Source organism: Musca autumnalis, unplaced genomic scaffold (genome assembly GCF_047663935.1).
Source record: "Musca autumnalis isolate F117 unplaced genomic scaffold, ASM4766393v1 scaffold_1, whole genome shotgun sequence".
Lineage (NCBI taxonomy): Eukaryota > Metazoa > Arthropoda > Insecta > Diptera > Muscidae > Musca > Musca autumnalis.
In genome coordinates, this window is record NW_027411644.1 from 63878595 (window position 1) to 63898061 (window position 19467).

Here is a 19467-nt window from a genome sequence, read left to right on the forward strand (position 1 = left end):
CAGCAACAATTGGTACAAATTGTGACAAATTTTAGGGTAACCAGACAGACTTATTATTGGACATTTAACGACTTTTATATAAGTCTTCTGTCAGAAGATCTACTGGTCTTCTCACAAAAGTCTACTGATCTTGTGTTTTGTTGGATGTCACCCTTGATTTTTATTAAAGGACCTGTTGGACTTCTATGAAGGACATTGTGGTCGCTATGGAAAATCTTACTGATTACACTGTGACATAAAATGGAAGTCAATGTCTGGGGGTAGAAAATTCATGTTGGTAATGAATGTCCCTATTGAATATACATTAGGCCGGGGCGATTTGAAAACTTTAATGGGCCCTGGGATTGAACTGAGCAAAAAAAGTCTACTGGACCATATGTCTACGATGAAAATCGAGCCTTCCGATTTTGACTTTAAGTTTTTTTATGTACGTTTTTTTTAACATTATCGCATATAACAGCCAAACCATTGAGATCTTCGAGCCAACTCAAAGACAAAAATTGTAGCCAATTGTAGCATATTTTATTAATGTTTAGCGGTATAGGAATTTACACTCGGAGTCGACACGGAGTCGTGAAAAAAATTGGTCTGTAGTCGGAGTCGACCCAAAAATACCTCGACTCCGAAACCCTGAACAAAAGCATAGACATTTCCGCCATTTTTATTTCAAAATTAATTGTGATGACAAATTAACGATAATGTCGATACATGGTACAATCATTACAAGGTAGGACACAGCAAACATATGATTACAATTTTTTCCTGAGGTCCTCCTATTGTGTCAAAACTGTTTTGACAAATGACAAAATAAATTGATTGAAAATAAAATAATAAAATCAAAACATGTATACATAAATAAAAACAAAAGACAATAATACGTTATTCGAAAACAAATTATCGAGGAATGCTTATAAGCAATTGTTCAATTCAGTGGAATATGCTGTGGCTATCTGTGGTGATTACAATTTACCACATCTTTATTAATGGTGCCCTTATGAAAGTGAAGACACTTTAATCTGGTCTGCTGTTACCGTGTATTTTGTAGATGCGAAGTCTATCTTCCTCATCCTTAGTCAGATGTCATATACAGGATGCCGATCATTTGTTTTTTTTTTTTTGTTTTTTTTTTTGAGCACTCGTAGAATGTATCGCTGGTCTGTTCTTCAATGTATTCGGTGGAAGCTTTCAAACTTCAAATAAAATTGATTTTGAAAAACAGCATCTATCCAATTGCAGCAAGTCTTTATTCGGGGTGAAGCTGGATACCAGATGTTTTAACCTCCGACCAGCTACAAACGACGGAACTCATGCTTTGTGTCATTGCACATAATACAGTGCGTCTCTTTGGGTGTTTTTGTAACGCATTTCCTTATCCATTTTGTTTCCTGTATGCAGTAATATTGGCATCGTTCTTTATAAACAGTATCTGCCAGTATCTAAAGTCCACCTTCTCTATGAAGAGTCCAGAAATTCTGGTCTCTAAATTCTTGGTCCCTAAAACGTTTCCGGGAGTAATAAACATTTGATGTCGTTTGTTTTTTCATAGTATGATGTTTTTATAGGGGTGGGTTAGTAGCCCAACGGCCAACCCAAGTGTTTATAGATGTTATGAATGAGATTGCGGCGTATGGGGGTATCAGAGTCCACTTGAGATAGAAGAGGCAGCATGATATGTCATGGGCATTATCATGTTAAAGCCGGTCAGAACCGTTGCTTTTTTTCTTTTGCTCTACGTCACCCTCTCCATAAAGAAGTAAACTAACGTTAAATTCGTCCGGGCCGAACTTTTAATAAGCTCCCCCATGACGTTGTTCACTACAACACATTTGACCAACATTTTATCAGTCACTTCAATCCGTTCGGACATTAGATTGATCTCTACAGGCAGACGGACGGATATGGCTATATATGTTTGTCTTAAATGATTATTTCATATGGATGCGTTAATAAATGAAAAAAAAAAAAATAAATTGTATTTAAAATCAAATGTAAACAAAACAAACATTGACAATATTTCAAATAGAATACTTGTTGCTTTTGTTATTAGTAATTTTGAAGTTATAAGCAAACTGGCTTCAGAGTTGCTTTTTTAAAATTTCATGAACCTGACCAACCTTCTAATAATTGAACCATGATGTCGATAGCTATCGATTTTTTTAAAAGAAATATCTTAAATATCTAATATTGGGAATATCGATAGTTTGCCAGCTCTAATGAGCAGTATAATTACACAGAAAAATATTGGTATGTCCCGGTCCACACTGGGATTTCATTGAAAAAAAAAATAAATAAATCATGAAATTTGGTGTTCATAGATCGAGTAAAGTAATTTAATTATATCACTGTACTATGGAAATCCATCTAGTGACGCATAATTTCATGCAATGCAAAAACGTATAGGTGTAAAGACTAGAACAAATGCATTTTTCAAAAACATATGATAATAGTACCAGATTTTGGTTATAGATGGCAAAACAACTTACTGGAATTGATAACAGCAATGTCAATCGCTTTTGATTCCCATTTATCCGCATGGAAAACATAAACGTTGTGTTTTGTGGCTAAAATTTTTTTCTTTTCTTTTTTTATTGTTTATTCAATAAAAAAATCAAAAGCGAATGCCGTCAAACTTGAGTTTTAATGTTTTTCTTGTCAATATTCCAATGAGTAACAGTTTTCGTTTAACAGGATGTTGTTATGATATCGTAACAACAGAGGTTAACCCCATCTACAGTTAATTTTTCACAATTGACTTTTCCCATCTTAGTATATTGACATCTTTGTGCAATGTTTCCAACTAAATCACTCTTGAAATGGTTAACATACCACCCATAGTCCCGGTCGACACTATGGGTGGTATGTTAACCATTTCAACGCGGTTACAATCGGTAAGAGGTAGCTCCTGGCTCCTGGTATTGATTGTGGACTTTAAAGGCCTGGGTACATAAGCTGTTTTGCCTGGTTGCCTTGCTTTCCTGTTTCATTTTTGACATAATAAAAATAAAAGAATGAAGGAGGCCGAGCAAATTTCGAACTGGGTTGCCCTTTTCTTTTTTATTCTTTTATCAGAAGCAAGCAAGGCAACCAGACGAGGCAGCTTATGTACCATGGCACAATTAACCAGGTAGTGGCATCGTAAAATTTTGAATATGTTATGTCAAAACTTTCTTTATGTTGTTGGGGAAATTACAACAAAAATAATTTTTTTATAAAGGGATTTGACATTTCATATTCGATCGGCTGGTGTTATACCACTACCTGCCATGTTAGCTATATTAGTTCTGCCATGTTATAGCTATATTACATTACGTGTATTTCATGTGTATGTTTTGCATTTTTTTACATCTACATGTTGTACAGTGTGATCCATATAAAAAATTTCATCTATCAAAATGATGTGTGAACCCATGTGTAACTTTTTCGTTTTAGGGCCGTTCCTATTTTTGTATGTACAATGAATAGAAAACAGCTGATTTGTTTGTTTTGATGAAAGCAGAAATTTGCAAAATTTGCTGAAAGAAATTATTTCTTAAAGAAACATAAATAAATCGATATGATAAAGTATTTGTTTACATTTATAGGTTATGTCACACAAAAAAACATATACTGGTGTAATAGCAAACATTATAAATCCTATGTAAAATGTCATTTTTCGCAAACACAAAGAATTACACGAGGACAAAAAAATTCAAAACATACACATGAAATACACGTAATGTAATATAGCTATTATGTACATACCATGCATGGTACAAATACACAGGTAGCCGCATCGGCAATTGTTGGTAACATAAGATGTCAAAATTTGACATCAATTCAATGCAGTTGACACGTTATGTTACCATCAGCTGGCTTGATAATGCTACCTGTATTATTGTACCATGATACGTAGGCCTTAATGGGTACTTTACACGATATGTTATTTTACATATGTGTTGTCACTTTGCGGATACATTTTGTATATAAAAAAATAGCTTCGTTCCAGAACTAAAAAGTTTTTACACATTTAACACATTTTGCACATTTTTCCCCAAAATGCGTTCCCGTACACCAAAAAAGTTGCAAAATGTTCACTTCTCTTTGAACAAAAATTGCGCTGAGTAGCTTTCTCTTTAGAAACTTTTTACACGACAAATTTGGGCGAGCAAAAATGTGCAACATGTTTGCCGGCTTCTGATTGGCTGAACGAAGCTAATGTGTCAACTTGATAATGGACCCCCATTAAATTTGTTTTCTTTTATATCAACCAGACAACTACAATTTCGTCCCTTATACTACGTTTACATTTACGAAATTCACTCGATTTCAACTGTCAGTTGCGTTGCGTATACGTCAAATGAAAACTCATTTGAAATCTATTGGATTTCATTTGACGTCTAACCAACTGAATTGACAGTTGAAATCGAGTTGATTTCGTATATGTAGTATTACTGTGTTAACTAAAAAATTTAAAAAATCCTCCTAATATGCTCTCAAACTTATTCAACAGATGACAGATAACCAGCAGTTATCAGTTGATTTCTTCCTAGTTCTAAATGACCTTCTTAACATTGAAAATTATTATTCCTATGCCGTCGGCTTTAAAATAACAATGTAAATATGTACATACACAGCAATCACATTTGTACGTACATACTTGTTCTATATTTATAATGGCAAATATTGTCTCATTTAAAAAAAAAAACTGTTTTTTATTATACAAACAAGCCCACTTTTTATTGCAGCGATTCATAGACAAAAAAAACTGACAAAAACCTTTATTGATATTATGATTTTATTGAGATTGACACAGAAGTAATAAATGAGCTTGAGTGCTCTCTTATCTCATGTTCTCCCATATGTTAGGGTGTTTAGGTTGAATTACCAACCTGGTAGCGTCTCCTAGCTAAGTCGGTCGACTGATCTACTAAAATTATTAACGTGATTTATTAGTCGTTGAGGAGATATCGTCGATCCACACTAATGTTTAACTATAGACTACTTTTTTAGAGAACATATTTTCAATCACCCAATTGGAAGAAGGCTGATTTGTAATTGACTTTATTGAAATATTTAAATTCGAAGTACATAATAGTAAGTTTACATTTACGAAATCCACTCGATTTCAACTGTCAATTCCTTTGCGTATACGTCAAATTAAAACTCATCTGAAATTCAATGGCTTTCAAGCAATGGAATTGACAGTTTAAATGGATTTGGTAAATGTAAAGGTACTATAAGGCTATGTTGATATTATAGCCTTTTGCAGGGTTAACCTTCTTAATGAGGATTTATTTGACGTATACGCAAAGGAATTGACATTTGAAACCCAGTGGGTTTGTTAAATCCGGTTATATATAAACGTACTATAAGGAGTCTATATAACGTATATATACATAAAAGCTGTGTTCCTTTACTTACCTGAGGTTACCATTTTTACCATTTGTTACAATTTTTAACCTGCAAAGTGTTCCTTAACCCCAAAAAGTGGTAAAACTGGCAGCAATTTTTAAGAGAGCGAGAGAGGAGAGAGCACATATGCCTTTCTCTTCTATCACAGGCTACCAGCAAAATTTCTGCAAGTAAAATGGTAGAACTGATTTTTCGACTTTTGTTTGACGATTATTTCACAATAAGTCTGTCTGGTTACTTTCCCAGCAAGAATTGTCCAGCAAGAACTTTCTCAGAGAGTAAGGGGTTTTTATTCTCTTTTGCTAGAAAATTGTAAAAAGTAAACAGACACCTTCCCAGCAAAAACCAGCAAGCAATCAGCTGACTTGCCAAAACAGAACAATTTGTCCGCCAACAAAGGAAGCAAACAAATATTTTATTAAAAATAAAAAAAGAAAATGAAACAAAAAAGTATTTTTCCACTTTACAAATTTGTTCTCCATAAAACAATACAATTAGACTATGTTATTTCCACAATAAAATTGTTTTTAATGTTCACAAACATAAATCAACAAAAAACTAAAAACGGCTGATTGATTGTTTTCAGGAAGAAGAAGAGCATGCAAGTGCTTGCTAGAAGAAATTTGTCCAGCAAGAATTTGCAAGCTCTCAGTGAAAGAACTGTCAAAATGTCTCTCTCGAATCGCTCTCTTTTGCTGGTTTTTTGTGTTAACAGACGACTTCCAGCAACAATTGGTACAAATTGTTACAAATTTTAGGGTAACCAGACACAGCTAATGAAAAAAATGGACGAAAAACAGAAAAAAAGTCGAATGCTGACAAAACTAAATTAAAAACTGTGAAATAAGAGACGAAAATTGATTTTTTATGTTTCTTTTTGACATTGCTACCAGATCTACCATTTTCCGTTCCTTTACTTTTCTGGTAAAAATGTTCATGAAAGAGCAATTTTGAGAAATTTTGACACTTTTCTCTTTTACCACTTTTACCATTAAAAAAGTAAAGGAACAAAGCTATAGGTCGTGTTCCTTTACGTGCAAGAGGTTACCAGTTTTTACCATTGTCTACCTGCAAAGTGTTCCCTTACTAGGCGTTTACACAAGACAGACTGTCTGCAAATACAACTCTGATTTACTAACACATACATACATTTGTCGGTTGTCTCTCAGCAGTCCATCTTTTTTTCACAGACAGTAGGGTTAACAAATTCTTGACGTTTTTGTAACAATGTGTGAAATAATAATTGAAATGTGTTGAAAACAAAAGAACATGAACAAAAAGAAATCGACGATTTTCATTCATAATTTTACAACTGTTTTTGCAGTTGTCTAGACGCCTACGCCACACAGGCAAGTTTTGGGGTTTTGACAATCAATACATGTACTCAACTGTCCTGTCATGTGTAAACGCAGGGTTAGGCCGTCATCAGACCATCTGCTTTTTCACATGTATGACATCAGCTGTTCTGTATATTAGTATACCCAAAGTAAGAACATACATGTGAAAAAGCAGATGGTCTGATGGCCGCCTTACTTTTAAAAGCATATAATTTATATGAGAGCAGCTCACCACTTTTACCATTTTTTGCCACTGTTACCATTTTTAAAAGTAAAGGAACAGACCAATAATTTGGATTATTTAACATTTTCTTTATTTAATATTTATTTGAAATATTCATAAATTTCCTACAGGGTATTTTTCTAAGGAGAGTTAAAGTTCTTATAACATAAATTGTCATATTGACTAAATCACAAATTAAAAATATGTTCCTTTGATGCTGGGTTGGCAGCGGCAGACGTTTTTGGTTTCCATTTAATGTGGTACAAAGAAACTTCTGCCATGGGATTGAATATTTTTGGCAGTACATAGTAGCCGGTAAAGATTTATGTTGTTGATCAATAGTGGGATTCTGTAACTTTTGTTGCCGTTACCGGCGAAAATCGATAAAATTAAAACGCAAAATTATGAATGAAAAGTTGAAATAAAAGTTGACAACACTTTCGCACTACAGGTTGTGAGCATTGCAAAACCATGGTGGAATAAGAAGGTGTTACATCAAATCATGTCAAACTTCAAATTTGCTCACAATAATGCATTACTGTGAATTGCTTGTTTACATTTTGTATGTGATTTTATTCACAATAACGCACAATATTGGAAAAATGTGTATGTGGAACTCATTTTCGACGGTTTTCCCTTTTGACACTTTTACCATTTAAAAAGTACGGGAACGAAACTAATATAACATAAAAATAGGCCTGTTCGATAACTTCGCAAGTAAAAAGTATTTGCAAGTTCTTGCAACTATTTGAAAGTACTTCTCATTTCTCTTTTACTGAACAAGTTTGTTATCGAACAGCATTTTGACAGCAGACCTAATGTGACTTAATACTTTTTGCTTTTCAACACCAACGATACTCTCATGAGCATTGCGAATATTTTTATTCGGAAATTGCATAATAAACAAAATCACACAACACAAAACGAGAATGCCAAAAAACATCAGTTGATATTTAATAGAGGTCGAATACGGTTCGGTTAAATAGTTTGTACTTGTTTATATTTTCGTAAAAAATACAACAAAAGGAACAAAACAACACCAACAAAAATGGCACAGGATAATTTAACAGCTGTTCTACATGGAATTGAAAATATGCGTTTGGTGAGTGTTTTGCGTGTTCGAAAAAAACAACAAATAAACGAATACAAGTGAATGTTGAAAGTGCTGGATGTTGGACGAATTAATGAATGCGGCGTAATTTAAAAGAAGAAGCTATTTTCAAGCAGGTTTCGTTCGCGAAATAACTTAAAATTATTATTTTTAATTAAAAAGGCCTTTGTTGTTGATTTTGAGTTTTCAAATAGCCGACTTAAAGAACATTTTAAAATATCCTTACTGTGTTTGTATTTTAACGAACTACGACGAAGGACAATCAATCATCCCTTGCAGAGTTGTTGGCAAACATTGCCAGGGCATGAATCATGACAGAGCCAGAGGGCTAGATTCTTGTTCTATGACAATTTAAAATAAAAATTATTTCCTTTGTAATTTTTTTCTTTATAAAAGTTTACTAAAATTTCATATGAATTCATACAATGCGTTCACGTTGTGTTCCGAATCAAAGCAAATTTCTTATGGGAAAGTTCTTGCGGCAAATAATAATAATAATAATAATAATCAGGTATGTGATGAATTTCGAATAGATTTACAAAGACGTATAGAAATAAAGACATGAACACATGCATTTTCCAAAAACATATAATAATAGGTCCAAATTTTGCTCACATATGACTAAACAATATACTGCAATAGAAACATTGTGTCTAAAATTTGTTTCATTACTTTTATTTGTTCTTTATTTGATAGCAAAACAAAAATAAATGCTGTCACATGTGAGTTTAAATTTGTTTTTTTGTCAATATTCCAATGCATAATAACATTTAACAGAATGTTGTTATGACATCGTAACAACAGAGGTTAACTCCATCTATTGGTAGTTTTGCACAATTGACTTTTCCCATCTTAATATATTTACATCTTTACGATTTGGAATGAAAACGATTTGCCAAAAACGAGAGTGAATTTTATTTATGCAGGTCCTCCACCATGCGAATTCGAAGAGAAACAATGCTTTTTTGGGGGCTTTTACTCCATTCTTCACGCCATCACCATAAAGCCAAAGAAAATGGTGGAATTAGTTGGTACAGCCCTTATTTAATGTTCATCTTTGTGTTGGTTCATATCGTAAAATTTTCGTTGAATAATCTTATTGGCATATAGCCTAGAGCTGGCAAAAAATCGATGGCACTATCGATAAAATCGATTGTTTTTTAAAAATTAAATATCGATAGATGGTTTTGCCTATCGATATTATCGGAACAAAAACCCCCAACCCAAAACTCATTAAAATAAATAGAAATTTCGCTGCTTTTCGGTTTTTTGGTGTGAGAAAATAAGCCCGTAGTCACACGTACATATTTTTCGGAAAGGTAAAATGTATTTTTTAATATTTTTATAAGATAAAAGCAATTTTTTATTATCCTTTGTATTTCTGTGAACTACTTGTGCAAAATGTCAACAAAAGCATTGACATTTCCGCCATTTTCATCTCCAAATTAATGGTGTTGACAGCTTACCGATAATATCGATATTAATCGATATTTTAAACTATTATATCGAAAATATCTAATGTTGGGAATATCGATGGTTTGCCAGCTCTAACATAGCCATACGGATGGAATTACGGAGAAAACGTAATATTTTGTAGAATATATCCTTGTTCATAAAAAACGTGGTTTGTTAAACGAATGCTTAACAATCCCCCCTTTGAATAAAATCTTTATTGCCCGTAGGCGTGGTTCTCTAAAAATGTGCGTGCTCTGTGAGCCGTCCGAAGACAAACTGAAACAATGATTCGAAACAATGGTAACAATGGTGGGCAAATTGCGAGAGACTCATGTATTTTTTACATTTTTGTGTATGAGGCCGAGCATTTCTGCCCAACAGTGATTCGAAATGTCAAAATTCATAAACAGACGAAAAATTTTTTCGCCGTGACGCAATGTTTTCTTCTTTTTCTTCTTTATTTGCATATCCGTTATCCGGATGTTAATACTTTGTTTACATTTACGAAATCCACTCGATTTCAACTGTCAATTCCATTGCTCAAACGTCAAATGAAATCGAATCGATTTCAGATGAGTTTTCATTTGACGTTTACTCAAAGGAATTGCGAGTTGAAATCGAGTGGATTTCGAAAATGTAAACATAGTATAAGCGATCATACAATATTACATTTTATTACATTGTTCTTGCAAATATCTAGTTTATGTGGAAGGCGATAATTGTCGGTTTTAGCCGCTGTTAGAAGACTGAGTTCATCGCGGTATCCGGTCCAGTCATGAATATTTTTTAGCCAGGACAATTTTCGTCGACCTCTATCGCGTCTTCCTTCAACTTGGGATTTGAGAATGATCTGCAGGATCTTATATTTGTTGTTCCTCATCAAATGTCCCAAATAGGAAACTTTTCGGGTTTTGATGGTTTTAATTAGCTGTCGATGTACATTCATTCTTCGCAGAACTTCGTCGTGGCTGCTTAGTACTTTTTTGTATTTGAGAAACGCTTCTCTCGCCATTTCTATACGACTTCGTATTTCATTAGAAGATTGCCACTGCTCATTTATACGATGTTACTCTCTCTATTTCTGATTCACGGATTTTTAGTGTGGAGTTGTAGAAATTGGTACTTTTACTAACGATCATATATTTTGTCTTATTAAGATTAATGTATAATCCGTATGAATTACTTATCTCGTTGAGGGAACCTAGAGACTTTGGAGTGCAACTAAAAAACTCGCTATTATCATGGTGTCATCAGCGTATCGAATATTGTTAATGAATTGTCCATGTATTTTTATCCCAATCCTTTTTCCTTCTACGCATTCTCGAAATATTTGTTCAGCATGTACATTAAACAATAATGGTGAAAGTATACACCCCTGTCGAACACCTTTTGATATTACTACTTCATCTGAAGTTTCACCGGATACTTCTACTGATGCTGTCTGGTTCCAGTATAGATTTTTTATGCATCTTATGTCATTGTTTTCAATGCCTATGGATGTCAGAATTTCCATTAGCTTGTCGTGTTTAACAGTGTCAAAAGCCTTTTCATAGTCTACGAAACACATAAATACGTCTTTTTGGACATCGCGACACTTTTGGATTAGCACTTGAACACCAACTAGTGCTTCTCGAGTTCCCATTCCCTCTTTAAATCCAAATTTCGTTTCTCCCATTGCTCCCTCGCATCTGGGGTATATTCTTTTGTGAATTATACGTAGGCGTGGCTCATTAGGCTAATTAATCTATAATGGTTGCATTTTCTGGCGTTTGCTTTCTTTGGTATGGGGACAAATGTAGATTTCAACCAATCTCGCGGATATTGTCCTGTGTCGTATATATTATTGAACAGTTTCACAAACAATTGTATATTGTTTTCATCGATTAATTTGAGCATTTCGGCGGGAAATAGCCAACCAACGGCTTTTTTGTCCTTTAACGATTTTACTGCATATATAACTTCTTCTTTGGTAATAGGATTTACACTTACGAGAGAATTTTCGTTTATGTCAGAGTTTTCATTACGATCACAATCTGATCTTTCATGATCTGTAAATAGTTTTAATACGTATTCTTTCCATATTTGCTTTCTTTGCGAGATTTCAAAAACGGCTTGGTTATTATCATCAAAGAGTACAGATGGAGGTTTCCGTTTGTATATTCCGGTTGTTTCTTTCAGTTTTTTGTGCATATTAAAGTCGTCGTGGAATGTTTGTAGGGCTTCAATCTCTTCACATTTTCGTTTCAGTTGTTAATTTTTTTGATACGCGTTGCGATTCTTATTTCTTTATTGATTTCCCAATATCTTTCGAAGTTTATGTTTTTACATCTTTTTCTTTCTGATCGAAGTTCTCTTATCTCATCAGTCATCCATTCTGTATATGTTGGTGTTGGATCTTTTTTAGAGCACTTCCCATAGTAGTTTTAATACTATCCTTACAGTTTCTATTCCATCTTGATGGATTCTTCTAAGGTCTGCGTTTATTGTATCCGTAAGTGGTTGTTTAATTGTCGGGTTGCTTAACTTATTGAAATCGGGTTTCGATACTTGCTTTTTGCGCTTAATTGTTGCAAGTTTTGTCCGAACATTTGTCATAAGAAGGTTATGATCTGATGGTATATCCGCTCCAGGATATGTAGAGCATTTTGTTATACAGGAACTAAAACGTCTATTGATCAGAATGTAATCTATTTGGTTACGAACCACATTGGTTCTATGGTCCTGTGAGGATTTCCAAGTATATAATCTTCTTGGGTGGAGTTGAAATAGCGTATTTGATATTATAAAATTGTGTTCTTGACAGAACTGTACGAGTCTATCTCCCCTTTCGTTTCTTTCCCCCAAGCCATGTTTTCCCGTGACGCCAGCTACATGCTCATTGCCAACTTTAGCATTAAAGTCACCGTGTATGATGGTCAATTCGTGGGGGAGAAGGCCATTTTGGCATGCTTTCTCTTAAATTTTGCTTCAAGTTTTACTACTTTTTGGAGTTAAGGAACGCTTTCCGAGTTAAAAATGGTAAAACTTTAAGAAACTTTAACGTAAAGGAACAAAGCTATTGCTGCCAGATCTATTTTTCCGTTTCTTTACTTTTGTGCAAAACTTGTTACGTGAGAACAATTTTGACAGTTCTCTCTTTTGCCATGGTACAATAATACAGGTAAAAGCAAGTCCCAGCTGATTAGATTCACCAGTAATACTAGTGTCAAAATGTAAATGACGCTTTGTCATTGTGTATTCTTTTTGTTGTTGTTTTCAAAATAAAAATAAATCATCAACATACAGATTGAAATTAAAAATAAAAAAGGAATAGAAACGAAGGACAAAGGTGCTTATTTCAACATTTTATTAGATCCACATCGCAGACGTGACTGGGAAGGAAAGGATTTCAAGAAGAGTGACTGTATATGTTGGGATCACTTTTTACCAGAGGATACGAGAAGAGTAGGAAAAAAATGGAAGCTAGTGCCACATGCAGAACCATTTGTTGTGCATTCGCCGAACGTTGTGACAATGGAATGGTAATTAATTACATCTATTTAAGAATTGAAAATGTAAGTAATATGTATTTTGTTCAGTTCCACAGATATAAATATTGCATTCCATTCCACATCCGTTCAAGAACTTTGTGAGGAAAAGGAAATAGATATACAACAGGAGAAAGTCAGTCATATATAAATACTTCATATTATGTATTTACCTCAGCCCTAAATTAACAAATCAAAAAATCATTATAATGAAATGTTATGTTAACAAATGGTTTTCATGGGACTCCCGTGTCCAACATATACATACATATATTTGTTCTTAGAACATCCCAAAAGGAAAAGAGAGACTTTTCTCATATCACTGAATGCAAGCCGATTTATATTAGCTCAATGACATGGAAACTATTTATTTTTATCGCCGCTCCTGTAGAGAAGTTTTTCATGGCTGAAATAATCTGGAAAATAAAGCCAAAATCACACTGAGGAGATTTGCCGCTGCCAAAATTCAGATGTTCTGGTTAGGAATTGACCCCCAGACCTCCTGAGTGCAAGGCGGGAGTGCTTACAACGCTTAGGAACGCTTTTCGAGTAAAAAGTGGTAAGACTTGAAGATTCTTGCACGTAAAGGAACAAAGCTGTTATGTCAAAACTTTCCTTATAGCCCGTTTCCACGGTACGTCGTTCGTTCTCTATTCGTTGTTCGACCCTCAAATACGAATAAATTACTTGATTCCCCATACAAAATTCTGAGAACGAACGACGATTTTTCTACGTTGTTCAAGTAGAAATACTCTCCGAACAACGATAAAAATGTCCCATCTCTAACAAATGAGAGCATTTATCGAAATAAATTAATTATGACATGTCAAAATTCAAAATTGAAAAATTTGTTGAAATCACAAACATTTTTAGAAAAAAGGAAAACGATGAATGGTAATCAATGAAGTAAACATTTTATATAGATGAAGAAGGAAGATGGTTGTGCTTCCTTCTTAATTCCACACACATTTCTTGTCCATTAGTTCAAAATCGCGTAAAAAATCAGAAACAAAAAGGAAACAATTAGCGGAAAGTCTGTATACACAAACATTGTTTTGACATGTCTCTCTCTCGTTAATTATGAAAATAGAAACATATAAAAATATATTGAAAATACAAAATTTTTCGGAATTTATGGAAAAAATGAATGAAATGTGTGTAGTTAAATATAGAAGATATATTTGAAGGAAAGTCTATTGCTTTTCCTATTCATTAAATGTATATTTTATGTGTTTTCGGTTCAAATTTTCGTGAAAACAAGGAAACAAAGATGAAGGAAAATTTGTTTATGTTTCTGTTAATTACGAATGGTGTCGTGGAAACGGGTTAATTCGTGTACGTCGTTCGACAGGCGAACAACGTAATTGAAACGCTCGTGTGAACATGACATTATGTTGTTGGGGAAATTACAACAACAATAGCTCTGTTCCTTTACGCGCAAGAATCTTCAAGTTTTATTACTTTTTACTCGAAACCCGTTCCTTTACTTCAGACACCATCCAATTCATATGGGAGCAGTTTACAACTTTTACCACTTTTGCCGGTTTTAACATTTTCAAAAGTAAAGGAACAGACCACATTTTTTTATAAAGGGATTTGACACTTCCTATTCGGTCAGCTGGTGTGATACCAATACCTTGGTAAATCCATATTCACATTAGGCAATTCTCTTTGCAGCAATTTTCAGTTTGTTGGTGAGAGGGTGTTGAAAGGCAAAGGGTTACCACATGCCTCACCTCTCTCTGCTTCCAACTGACAATTGTGCCTAATAGGACTAATTGTGGCTAAACAAGGCACAAGGCACAAGGAATTACAGCAACTAACAAATTTACAAAAACAAAATTGTTCTTATTGAAAATTAAATATCCAAAATTTTTTGAATAATAGGGTCGTTCTAAAAATTTTCTCAGGAAAAAACATAAATACGTTTTGAAAATCCTCTAAAATAGAACAAATTTGAATCAAAATGTAAATATAAAGCATTCAGAACTGTCGTAGGTCTTTGTTATTACACGCTTAGGATGAAAAGAACTATTTTAAGGTAGCAAATTTCGATGTTTCAAATTTAATTAGTAGACCCTATTACATTTTGAAAACCAAATTACAAAAAATGTAAAAATTTTATAAATGTGCGTTGGGCGAAAGCGAAAGCCGAAATAAAATTTAGTGGAAAATAAAACAAATAAGCGTTCTTGTTTAAATTGTTCTATATGTGAGCTTAGTGAGGAAATTCTTGTGCTATTACATGATGAGAACTACAAAAGGTACATAACAATAGGTATGTTCGTTTACTCAATAATTTGTACAAATTTGTAAAATCCAGTAACTTCTTGTAAACGACTAAAGCCTGTGTACATAAGCTGCCTCGCCTGCTTGCCTTGCTTTCCTGCTTCATTTCTGACATAATAAAAATAAAAGAATAAAGGAGGCCGAGCAATTTTCGAACTGGGTTGCCCTTTTCTTTTTATTCTTTTATCAGAAGCAAGCAAGGTAAGCAGGCGAGGCAGCTTATGTACTCAGGACTTAAAGGCCTGGGTACATAAGCTGTCTCGTTAAACATCATGTTGATATGAGAATAGTTTCCCTGGTGCCTTCAGGAATGTTTGAGAACCCGCACCATTTTGATGTAATTAAATTCCCGTTATAGGAATATCCCTTTAGATGACATTGGGCGCCACTTAAGTGTTACATCTTACACATTTTTATTTTGTAGTTACGCCTCTCCACGTCTTGTTTTCATCACCCACCTATGCAATACCACATTGTTTTCGTCTCGTTTTTGGTCTCAACATTTCGTGTAACATATCTAATTAAAGATAATTAAATTGACAATAGAATTACACGTGCTTTATTTTGAGGGTGTGGCAAATTTTGTTAACAAAACAAACATTTTTATTATTGAAATTCGACTTTGTCATACAACAGAACATCACGTAGATAAGCTGATTAATGAAGAGTACTCCAAGGAGTATAAGTCTTGAAATATCTTATACATACCTATCATGACACAGCATAATACTTATTTAATTTGAAAGATAGATTTGCCTAATGTTAATATTCCTACTTAGATTTATGACGGATTAGATCTAATGTGTCCTACACCCATGAAAAGTCCAAGGACTTGAAAATTATATGAATGTTCCTAGTATGCTTGTCTGCGTACTCGATAATATCTGTGTCTTTTTACGTGATAATTGGCCTGTTCCCGTACTTTATAAAGTGGTAAAAATCGTAAAAGTTGTAAAAGTCGTAAACGATTTTCATATAAATTTTATGTACGGGAATGCAAAATGTTTAAAAGTGGTAAAAATTGTAAAAACTTTTTAGTTCTGGAACAGAGCTAATTATTAATAATATGCTTGTTCCAGAACCTGCAGGAATCTACTAATTTTTACAACGATAACAATTTTTCCTTTATGTTATCGGAAAAAATATTAAAAATTAGTAGATTCTTCGAGTTCTGGAACAGACCAAATTATTACTAATGTTGCAGATTTTGACAGTTGTATAAAGGAAAAGTTGCTGAAAAAAGTGTTTCAGGAACATTTAGTAAGTGCCATGCCACTACCTGTTCCATATGCCTTGGATGAAGCAATAAAATTGGCTAGTAGCTTTTTGAGATTATCCTATGCCAAATTTTAACCAGAGCTTATGCCAGTAATTTATTAATAAATTTTTCCTTTCTAAAACAGGAACAACGCCCGATTCCGGAAATTGCAGATAATGGTAAGTAAAATATTTCCTTAAAAGATGTTTAAAAAACTTCTATTTCGAACGCTAATTCCTTTTTTCTCATTTATCAACCCCCCGCACAGAGGTCCTTTTAGCCATGGATTGTGTTGGCATTTGTGGTTCGGACGTACATTACCTGGCCCATGGACGTATTGGTGATTTTATACTCACAAAACCCATGATTATTGGTCATGAGGCAGCCGGCGTTGTGGCGAAAGTGGGCGCCAAAGTTAAACATCTTAAAGTGGGTGATCGTTGTGCCATTGAACCCGGTGTACCCTGTTATATTTGTGATTTTTGCAAAGTTGGTAGCTATAATCTTTGTCCTGATATGAAATTCTGTGCCACACCTCCCTACGATGGCAATTTAACACGTTTCTATAAACATGCTGCCGATTTTTGCTTTAAACTACCCGACCACGTGACAATGGAAGAAGGTGCGCTACTCGAACCATTATCTGTGGGTGTTCATGCTTGTCGACGTGCCGGCGTTGGTTTGGGTTCGAATGTTTTAATTCTCGGTGCCGGACCAATTGGTTTAGTTACTTTGCTGGTGGCCCAATCAATGGGTGCATCGAAAATTCTAATTACCGATTTGGTACAACAACGTTTAGATGTTGCCAAAGAATTGGGCGCCACACATACGCTTCTTATGTCGCGTGATTCATCGCCAGAAGATACTGCCAAGGAGGTCGAGAAGTTAATGGGTGTTCAACCGGACAAAACGATTGAATGTTGCGGTGCCGAGTCAACAACACGTTTGGGAATTTTTGTATGTAAAAAAATGAGAATTTTTCTGTGAAATAGCTTATATAATGTGTATCTTTATAGGCAACCCGCTCTGGTGGCTGTTGTGTTATTGTGGGCATGGGCGCCCCTGAAGTTAAATTGCCTTTGATCAATGCCTTGGCTCGCGAAGTTGATATTCGTGGTGTATTCAGATATTGCAATGAGTAAGTAAGGGATTTGATATCGTGTTCCACGAGACTGACAACTACAATTGTTCCACAAACATCCCAAGCGGGACAAGTGCAATGAGTGCAACCCGATTCATATTAGCTCAATGATATGGGACCTACAGTTTATCGCCGAGTCCGAACGGCGTGTCCTAAGACACCACTTGTAGAGAAGTATTACATGGCTGAAATACCCAGGAAATGTCGCCAATATTAGTGAGGGGTATTTTGCCATCGTGGAAAATTTTATGTTGCCTAGCCGGGGAATCGAACCCACGACCTTTGGCGTGCAAGGCTGGTGTGCATACCATTGCACCACGGTGGCAACCAAGACTGACAACTGTCAGATGATTATTAAGGCATCTAGACAGACGACTTTTAAGTCTTTAGAATCACCCTTTATTTTATAAAGGGCCTTTGGAATCACTCTTTACTTTAGAAAGGGTCTTTCGAAGCAACCGTTCCTTTGGAAATGGTCCTTAGAAGCACCCCTTCCTTTGGAAAGGGTCACTTTTGAACTCATCTTCGAATTTAATTTGAAATTTATTTGTTTCGTAACTCTTCATTTCCTATACTTTCAGTTATCCCGCTGCCTTGGCCCTTGTTGCATCCGGCAAAGTAAATGTCAAACGTTTGGTAACCCATCATTTCGATATTACCGAGACTGATAAGGCCTTTGAAACTGCTCGCAAAGGTTTGGGCGGAGCCATTAAGGTTATAATACACGTACAGCCTAAGGATACCAACAATAAGAAGTAAACAAAGTCATTTGAATCTATTTGCGTTAATAAAATACATATAATCTAAAGTTATAAGTGCACTTATATTCCATAAACAAATGTAAATAAAACAAACTCTATTTTTTAAAATATTAACACTTTTGTGATTGTAAACTTGTCTAACTTAATTATTTTATTCACAGCTTATAAAAACTTATTATCATCAATTCGCTAATGACACTACACTATCACTTTGCTTATGGCCCTATATGTGTACATGTGTACATTAGGATGGGAAGATAATAAAGACAAAGTTTGTTTTATTTTCAAGAAATAATATTGGCCCAATAAAGTTATCAACAACAACGGATGGTGGGATAGGTTGTCTCTCTTATCAAGTTCATTATTAGGTTTAGTTCCATAATTGACATTTGATTTAAACAAAATGGTCATATAACTAGGAAATGATAAGAACAACATGTGTAGTTTAAAATAAAAAAACAACTTATGGCGGGTACTGAAATTTATAATTGAGAGTACTAAGATTACACATATGTAGCCCTACTCGGAATATTTGTCCCATAAACCAAAGTATTAATATGAACCCCTTTACTTTGAAAAGGGTCTTTAGAAGCACCCTTTAATTTGAAAAGGGTCTTTAGAAGCACCCTTTACTTTGAAAAGGGTCTATAGAAGCACCCTTTACTTTGAAAAGGGTCTTTAGAAGCACCCTTTACTTTGAAAAGGGTCTTTAGAAGCACCCTTTACTTTGAAAAGGGTCTTTAGAAGCACCCTTTACTTTGCAAAGCGTCTTTAGAAACACCCTTTACTTTGAAAAGGGTCTTTAGAAGCACCCTTTACTTTGAAAAGGGTCTTTAGAAGCACACCTTACTTTGGAAAGGGTCTTTAGAAGCACCCTTTACTTTGAAGAGGGTCTTTAGAAGCACCCTTTACTTTGAAAAGGGTCTTTAGAAGCACCCTTCACTTTGAAAAGGGTCTTTAGAAGCACCCTTTAC

General features: G+C 34.5%; 1 protein-coding gene and 1 long non-coding RNA gene across 2 annotated transcripts; both read left to right on the plus strand.

Annotated features, from left to right (window-relative positions):
- The first annotated feature begins 7849 nt into the window (after positions 1-7849).
- Positions 7850-18601, plus strand: LOC141399502 (sorbitol dehydrogenase-like). Its single transcript, XM_073978404.1, has 5 exons — positions 7850-8053; positions 16737-16770; positions 16860-17548; positions 17608-17729; positions 18314-18601. Exons 1-5 carry the CDS (start codon positions 8000-8002, stop codon positions 18489-18491), a joined length of 1077 nt encoding a protein of 358 aa, XP_073834505.1. The 5' UTR covers positions 7850-7999; the 3' UTR covers positions 18492-18601.
- On the plus strand, positions 9494-13259 carry LOC141399507 (uncharacterized). Its single transcript, XR_012411854.1, has 2 exons — positions 9494-13038; positions 13096-13259. It is a non-coding gene; the product is annotated as an uncharacterized lncRNA (long non-coding RNA).
- Positions 18602-19467: the final 866 nt, after the last annotated feature.